Source organism: Sinocyclocheilus grahami, unplaced genomic scaffold (genome assembly GCF_001515645.1).
Source record: "Sinocyclocheilus grahami isolate Dianchi unplaced genomic scaffold, SAMN03320097.WGS_v1.1 scaffold8416.1, whole genome shotgun sequence".
NCBI lineage: Eukaryota > Metazoa > Chordata > Actinopteri > Cypriniformes > Cyprinidae > Sinocyclocheilus > Sinocyclocheilus grahami.
In genome coordinates, this window is record NW_015512049.1 from 1 (window position 1) to 9476 (window position 9476).

Genomic DNA, 9476 nt, shown 5'->3' on the forward strand with positions numbered 1-9476 from the left:
CTCTCGCACTCACACACACACACTCGCACTCCCACACACACTCGCTCCACACTCGCACTCCCTCTCTTACACACACACACACACACACTCCCTCACTCTCTCACCCACACACTCTCTCTCACACACACACTCCCTCTCACTCTTTCACCCACACTCTCTCTCACACACACACTCTCTCTCTCTCTCTCACACACACACTCTCTCTCTCTCTCTCACACACACACTCTCTCTCTCTCTCTCACACACACACTCTCTCTCTCTCTCTCACACACACACTCTCTCTCTCTCTCTCACACACACACTCTCTCTCTCTCTCTCACACACACACTCTCTCTCTCTCTCTCACACACACACTCTCTCTCTCTCTCTCACACACACACTCTCTCTCTCTCTCTCACACACACACTCTCTCTCTCTCTCTCACACACACACTCTCTCTCTCTCTCTCACACACACACTCTCTCTCTCTCTCTCACACACACACTCTCTCTCTCTCTCTCACACACACACTCTCTCTCTCTCTCTCACACACACACTCTCTCTCTCTCTCTCACACACACACTCTCTCTCTCTCTCTCACACACACACTCTCTCTCTCTCTCTCACACACACACTCTCTCTCTCTCTCTCACACACACACTCTCTCTCTCTCTCTCACACACACACTCTCTCTCTCTCTCTCACACACACACTCTCTCTCTCTCTCTCACACACACACTCTCTCTCTCTCTCTCACACACACACTCTCTCTCTCTCTCTCACACACACACTCTCTCTCTCTCACACACACACACACTCACTCTCTCGCACTCACACACACACACTCGCACTCCCACACACACTCGCACTCCCTCTCACACACACACACACTCCCTCTCACTCTTTCACCCACACTCTCTCTCACACACACACTCCCTCTCACTCTCACACACTCCCTCTCAGTCTCACACACTCCCTCACTCACTCTCACACACTCCCTCTCACACACACTCCCACTCGCACACACACACTCCCACATGTTCAATAAATGAACATTTATTAATAAGATGTTGTTGTTTATTAATGTTCACCTTTTGATTACTGCTGATGGCTCTAGTAATTTTTTGTCCGATTTTTAATTTACAACCTATTTTGGGTTCATTTTAAGCCAGCCATATAGAATTTTAATCAATAGTGGAGTTAAAAAAAGACCACCCAAGATTGGGTTAGACATTTAACCCAATCACTGAGTTTGTCCAGATTTCACACAGCGCTGGGTTGAATTTAACTCTGCATTTTATTTTTTTTGAGTGTGAAAAAGCAGTTTAACAAGCCAAAATAAAAAAAACATTCTACAAATGATTGTGTTAAAATACACTTAGAAATTTTATTAGCTTTAGTTTTTTGTCCATTTTCTATTAATTTTATTTAGTTTTAGCATTTTTATTTGATCTAAACAAGTGAGAAATAATATCTTGGCAACTAAGTGAAATAAAATAAGTGCGTTTCTATACATTTTATTTACTTAACATTCATTTTACTTGAAGTAATGAATGGTTTTAGTTCATGATAATAAATCTGCTCGGTCAGTGTATTCCAGCGTGCAGCACTACAGTACATACTCGAGTTATTAAAAACCCTCAGTACTCCAGGAATGATTGTTTTCTTCAAATGTCTGTCATTAAACCACATGTGATGATTCAGTGTCAGAAACCGTCTCAAGCTGGCTCTCGGGATCACAGCGAAATCATACAGTGGTTATTAGAGCTAACAACTCACCGTCTGACGGGTTTCTGACCACCGGACCCGTGAGGAAAGCACATCGAAAGAGCAAATTACTGAAACCTCAAAGTTTATTTCACTCATACAAAATCAAGAGAACGTTAAAAGCGAACAGACGAGAGAAGTCACGTGACTCTCTCCAGCTTCACAGCAAACATTAAAAGAGTCTAAAAGATATAAAACAAAGGGGAAGTCATCCATACAAATGTGCATCGTCCGGGGAAATGAACAGAGAGTGTCTGAAACAATTAAAGCGCTCTCAAACCAAATCCACGCATTCACATCCGATGAACGACCTGCAACAGAATGAGTTCAAAACTGCATGAAAGTGCCGCTAGACAGTTTAATCGCTGCAAGACAGAAGCTTTAATCGTAAAACTAGCTTAAAAAGGACAAAAACCAGAAACATGAGTCACAAAAGCAAAAGAGCAGAACTGTCCGCTCTGCGTTTCCCTTACAAAACAACTGAAGGAGCATCTGCTGCTAAAACCAACCAAAACATCTGCTGGACCTCCTCATATATGCTCTTAAAACGTGACCGAAGACGGAGAAGAACCAAAGGAAAGTGCAAGAATACACGGGATGGATCCACACGCTCTCGCTTCCGGGGCCGTTCATCCAAAGAAAAAGACGAGGAAAAGAAAGGCCGACTCAATAAAATAAGATTAAAAAACCTAGAAGGTGTGTGTGGTGGAGGATCTGTGGGAGAAGAGCAGGAGAGCGGCGCAGCTAGGAGTCGTAGTCCTCCTCGTCCTCGTCCTCGTGTTCGGTCCGGAGCGGCAGAGAACCGGCTGGGAGCAGAGCCATCAGAGACGCCTGCGGAGAGCCCGCTCTGAGACACACGCACGCACACACACACACACACACATTTATATGCAAATACTAAATAATACACTATGCCGTGACTTTTTGAGTGCAGGAATCTGACCCGTTTCATTAACGTATGACTCACATTAACGTATTAGTTTGTGTTAAAAATGTCTAATCCAAACGCATGGAAATCTGATATGCAATTCTAAAAAAAGTCTTAAATATCTGTTTTTGATTGCACTGATACAGAACTCTGACTGGATGGATCTTATTCAAAGCACATAATGTACAGTTAAACAGTGAGAAACCGCTCGGGTGGTTTGGGCTGTACCTGTGGAAGAAAGCTGCAGGCTGTGCTGTGTTTGTGCTGGTGTGAGACACGTCCTCGTCCTCCTCTCCGTCCGTCTCACTGTCCTCTGAATCATCCTGAACACAAAACAAAACACGTGTGTGAATGCAAACATATTCAGAGTGACATGACTTTCATTCAAGGCTTTTTGCAGCAAATGCACCGAGCAGGTTTTGCACGTTTTATGTTCACTTGCTTTGGAATATAAATCACAGTATGCGTCACATGATAAAAATTAGACATATAGCGGTGGCCAAAATCATCAGAACACTAGTATTCTCAGCAGCTAAAAATGGTTTTAAGTCTGTTAATTCTATCTTTTGCTGTAGTGTGTCAGGAGGAAATATCAGTTTTTGCCATTAACTGTAATAATACAGTGAGATATATGTTAGTGCTGCACACAGAGCTCTGATCTGATCATCATCAGTCTGTCTGGAGTCACATGAAGAAACAGAACACACTGAGACAGACTCAATCCAGAAGAACTGATGCTTCTAGAAACCTGCTGCGAAGCTCCTGAGAAACTCTGCTCAAGTGCACCGAGAGCAAAAGCTGCTTTAAACACAAAGGATGCTCTCACCAAATGATGATTTCATTTAGTTCATAGAAGTTAATTGATAAAGAACATCTATTTATGACAGCATCCTCATTTTACAGCATTTTTACACAAGTGCCTAAAACATTTAACAGCACTGTAGCTTTGCAGGAGGTTTCTTAAAGTGTCTTGGAGACGTTGCATTTTTAATCCAGTTTTGTGTGGAGGTAAAGATGGCATTGCATTGTGGGTCTCACACACTCGTTTACCTCTTGCTCCGATTCGGTGCCTGAGAGTTTCTTGTCTTTGCCTTTGGCTCCAGCACCGCCGTTCTTACGTCCTGAGCCGGGCTTACGACCTCTGAAACACACACACACACACACACACACACACGCGCACGCAGACACACACACACACTTCAGCTGTGAAACCACACACACACACACACACACACACACACGCGCACGCAGACACACACACACACTTCAGCTGTGAAACCACACACACACACACTCACTCACTCACTCACTCACTCACTCACTCACACTCATGCAACACACACTCACACTGCCGCACACTCACTCATACTCGCGCTCACGCATACTCGCGCTCACGCATACTCGCGCTCGCTCACTCATACTCGCACGCCCACACTCACTCATACTCACGCACACTCACGCTCACTCACTCACAATCATACTCACGCTCACTCACTCATACTCGCACGCTCACACACTCGTTTACCTCTTGCTCCGATTCGGTGCCTGAGAGTTTCTTGTCTTTGCCTTTGGCTCCAGCACCGCCGTTCTTACGTCCTGAGCCGGGCTTACGACCTCTGAAACACACACACACACACACACACACACACGCGCACGCAGACACACACACACACTTCAGCTGTGAAACCACACACACACACACACACACACACACACTCACTCACACTGCCGCACACTCACTCATACTCGCGCTCACGCATACTCGCGCTCGCTCACTCATACTCGCACGCCCACACTCACTCATACTCACGCACACTCACGCTCACTCACTCACAATCATACTCACGCTCACTCACTCATACTCGCATGCACACACTCACTCATACTCGCGCTCACGCATACTCGCGCTCGCTCACTCATACTCGCACGCCCACACTCACTCATACTCACGCACACTCACGCTCACTCACTCACAATCATACTCACGCTCACTCACTCATACTCGCATGCACACACTCACTCATACTCGCGCTCACTCACTCACTCTCACTCACGCTCACTCATACTCGCGCTCACGCTCGCTCACTCATACTCGCGCTCACGCACTCATACTCGCACGCACACACTCACTCTCACTCACGCTCACTCATACTCGCGCTCACGCTCGCTCACTCATACTCATTCTCACGCACACTCACGCTCACTCACTCACAATCATACTCGCGCTCGCTCACTCACACTCACTCTCGCTCACTCATACTCACATGCACACACTCACTCATACTCACGCACACTCACGCTCACTCACTCACAATCATACTCGCGCTCGCTCACTCATACCCGCGCGCTCGCTCACTCACTCATACTCACGCTCGCTCACTCATACTCACATGCACACACTCACTCATAACGCTCACTCATACTCGCGCTCACGCTCGCTCACTCATACTCGCGCTCGCGCACTCATACTCATTCTCACGCACACTCACGCTCACTCACTCACTCACAATCATACTCGCGCTCGCTCACTCATACTCACGCTCGCTCACTCATACTCACATGCACACACTCACTCATACTCACGCACACTCACGCTCACTCACTCACAATCATACTCGCGCTCGCTCACTCATACTCACGCTCGCTCACTCATACTCACATGCACACACTCACTCATACTCACGCACACTCACGCTCACTCACTCACAATCATACTCGCGCTCGCTCACTCATACTCACGCTCGCTCACTCATACTCACATGCACACACTCACTCATACTCACGCACACTCACGCTCACTCACTCACAATCATACTCGCGCTCGCTCACTCATACTCACGCTCGCTCACTCATACTCACATGCACACACTCACTCATACTCACGCACACTCACGCTCACTCACTCACAATCATACTCGCGCTCACTCACTCATACTCGCATGCACACACTGACTCATACTCGTGCTCACTCACTCACACTCGCACGCACACACTCGCTCACTCATACTCGCACGCACACACTCGCTCACTCATACTCGCACGCACACACTCGCTCACTCATACTCGCACGCACACACTCGCTCACTCATACTCGCACGCACACACTCGCTCACTCATACTCGCACGCACACACTCGCTCACTCATACTCGCACGCACACACTCGCTCACTCATACTCGCACGCACACACTCGCTCACTCATACTCGCACGCACACACTCGCTCACTCATACTCGCACGCACACACTCGCTCACTCATACTCGCACGCACACACTCGCTCACTCATACTCGCACGCACACACTCACTCACTCATACTCACGCTCACTCATACTCGCACTCACGCTCACTCACACTCAATCATACTCACGCTCGCTCAATCATACTCGCACGCACACGCTCACTCATACTCGCGCTCACTCACTCATACTCACGCACTCACGCTCACTCACTCACAATCATACTCGCGCTCACTCAATCACTCACAATCATACTCGCGCTCACTCACTCATACTCGCGCTCACTCACTCATACTCGCTCTCGCTCACTCTCACGCTCGCTCACTCTCACGCTCACGCTCGCTCACTCTCTCATTCTCGCGCTCGCTCACTCTCTCATTCTCGCGCTCGCTCACTCACGCTCGCTCACTCTCTCATTCTCGCTGACGCACGCACGCTCACTCACTCACTCATACACGCTCACTCACTTACCCTCACGCACACTTACTCACTTACACTCCCTCACGCACACTCACGCTCGCTCACTCATACTCGCGCTCGCTCACTCATACTCGCGCTCACTCACTCATACTCGCGCTCACTCACTCATACTCGCGCTCACGCTCGCTCGCTCACTCATACTCGCGCTCTCACTCACTCGCGCTCACGCTCGCTCACTCACTCATACCCGCGCGCACGCTCGCTCACTCACTCATACTCACGCTCGCTCACTCTCATACTCGCGCGCACGCTCGCTCACTCACTCATACTCGCGCTCGCTCACTCTCATACTCACGCGCACGCTCGCTCACTCACTCATACTCGCGCTCGCTCACTCACTCATACTCGCTCGCTCACTCATACTCATACTCGCGCTCACTCACTCATACTCGCGCTCACGCTCGCTCACTCACTCACGCGCTCACTCATACTCGCGCTCTCATACTCGCGCTCACGCACTCGCGCTCGCTCACTCTCTCATTCTTGCGCTCGCTCACTCTCTCATTCTCGCGCTCGCTCACTCTCTCATTCTCGCGCTCGCTCACTCTCTCATTCTCGCGCTCGCTCACTCTCTCATTCTCGCGCTCGCTCACTCTCTCATTCTCGCGCTCGCTCACTCTCTCATTCTCGCGCTCGCGCTCACTCACTCACTCATACTCGCGCTCGCTCGCTCACTCACTCACTCACTAATACTCGCGCTCACTCACTCATACTCGCGCTCGCTCACTCATACTCGTGCTCGCTCACTCATACTCGTGCTCGCTCACTCATACTCGCTCACTCACTCATACTCGCGCTCACGCTCGCTCACTCACTCACGCGCTCACTCACTCACGCGCTCACTCATACTCGCGCTCTCATACTCGCGCTCACGCACTCGCGCTCGCTCACTCTCTCATTCTTGCGCTCGCTCACTCTCTCATTCTCGCGCTCACGCTCGCTCACTCTCACGCTCGCTCACTCTCTCATTCTCGCTCACGCACGCACGCTCACTCGCACGCGCTCACGCACCCTCACGCACGCACGCTCACTCACTTACACTCGCTCACTCACCCTCACGCACACTTACTCACTTACACTCGCTCACTCACCCTCACGCACACTCACTTACACTCGCTCACTCACCCTCACGCACACTTACTCACTTACACTCGCTCACTCACCCTCACGCACACTTACTCACTCAAAGTCGCTCACGCACGCTCACTCATGCACACTCGCGCACTCATACTCACGATCACACTCACGATCACTCACTCAGCAACACTCGCACACACTCATGTGCACTTACCCTCACGCACTCGCTCATACTCACTCACGCTGTCACGCACACTCTCACCGCACACTCACACACACTCCTGACCTGCGCGGGACCTTCTCTCCCTCCGTGTGGTTCTCCTCTCCCTCGCCCTGCATGTCAGGAACCGCTGCCACCAGATCCTTGAGGAAGTCAAACTGCTGTTCCAGCTCAATGCACTGCTTCCTACACACACACACACACGCATGAGGAACTGGGCCAGTGAGCGGCTGGAACGACACACAGATGACGGCCGTGACTCACAGGTGTGAGGTGGTCATGGTTTTGGCATTGCGTGACTGTGTGACGTGACACGCTTTGGTCAGGAGAGACTCCAGGAACAGCTCCAGAGCACGAGCTCAGACCACGGTCAAGGAAATATGAGACACAGAGAACACACCAACAGACACATTTACATTCATGCAGCCGACAGACGCTTCACTGCGCTGAAATCTGCACAGATCAAGCAGTGTTTAAACAGCTCCGAACAAATATGTGTCTGGATTCTGATGTGAGAGACAACAGCAGATGCACTTTTTCACTGGAGGAAGAGTTATTATGGAGTATGGACTGCTCATGCTCAGGCCAAACCGGTTTAGGGTGAGTGTGTTTCTTCATCAGGTTTGTAGAAATGCAGCTCTGCATCAGTGTCTCACTGCAAGTGAATGGGTGCCGTCAGAATGAGAGTCCAAACGATGCTGGATTTGCTTCAGCTTTAGTCTTCTCCAGATGTTAACTGATGGACTGGAGTGCTGTGGATTATTGTGATGTTTTTATCAGCTGTTTGGACTCTCATTCTGACGGCATCCATTCACTGCAGAGCATCCATTGCTGAGACACTGATGCAGTGCTGCATTTCTACAAACCTAAAAATACACAGGACGACATGTTGTGGAAGCAAAATAGCCCAAACACGAGACAAACAGCGACAGTAAAAGGATACAGATGATGACAGGGACTGCGGCGGCGACTTTGCCGATTTCTTCATCCGTCTGCATGATCTTCTTAATTCTGGCCTGCACAAGCAAACACACAGAGTGTCCAGTACTCAGATCTCTACAGGAGAAGAGACAGCCGCGGGGATGCTGGAGAGGCCGTCTCCACCCAGATGTCAACACAGGAGCACACGTGTGAGTCACAGCAAACACAGTCGGCTAATGCTGCTAGACACACCAGCGCGGGCCAGCTAGCATTCATGCTAGCCCGAGGAGCAGCTCTTCACAGCAGCCCGCACCGAGCCGTGTGTGTGTGTGTGTGTGTGTGTGAGTGTGTGTGTGTGTGCGCGGGGCTCACCGGGGGGAATCTGGCGTTGTATTTCTTCTTTTTGCTCGGCATCTCGGTTCCGTCGCAGTCTGCCGTCAGACTCGGTACATGTGCAGCGGTCGCCGGCCGCGCGGGTTTGCGGGGTTTATCGGCGTTTTACGGCGCTTTTGTGCTTCCGGGTGCTTAACTAAAGTTACAAAGTCGGACACCGAAACTTACCATAAAAACACGTTTTTATAATAGGATTTAGACATAGATGAGAAATGATTGTTTTTATTGCCCTCGAACACCAGCGCGTCACACTCCATCACGGGAGGCGGCGGCCGAGAAGCAGTAGAAGAAGAAGAAGCGGAACCGGAAGTGTTGAGGCGGAGGCGGGTGAGAGCCGCAGTGACTCAGCAGCAGAGTGAATGCTGCACTTTTGACAGGTTTAGCGCGAGTGAGCAGTAGATAATATACTCTGAAAGAGAGACCCAGCAGACTTGTGTGTGTGTGTGTGTGTGTGAGAGAGAGAGAGAGAGAGAGA

The 9476-nt window shown here is 49.9% G+C and overlaps 1 protein-coding gene across 1 annotated transcript; it reads right to left on the reverse strand.

Moving 5' to 3' along the window:
• Positions 1 to 1814: 1814 nt before the first annotated feature.
• On the reverse strand, positions 1815 to 9434 carry LOC107578028 (dr1-associated corepressor-like). Its single transcript, XM_016264033.1, has 7 exons — positions 8981 to 9434; positions 8631 to 8703; positions 7952 to 8045; positions 7754 to 7873; positions 4200 to 4290; positions 2903 to 2997; positions 1815 to 2593 (listed from the first exon to the last, which is right to left on the reverse strand). The coding sequence occupies exons 1-7, from the start codon at positions 9020 to 9022 to the stop codon at positions 2491 to 2493; spliced, it is 618 nt and encodes a 205-aa protein (XP_016119519.1). The 5' UTR covers positions 9023 to 9434; the 3' UTR covers positions 1815 to 2490.
• Between the last annotated feature and the right edge of the window lie 42 nt (positions 9435 to 9476).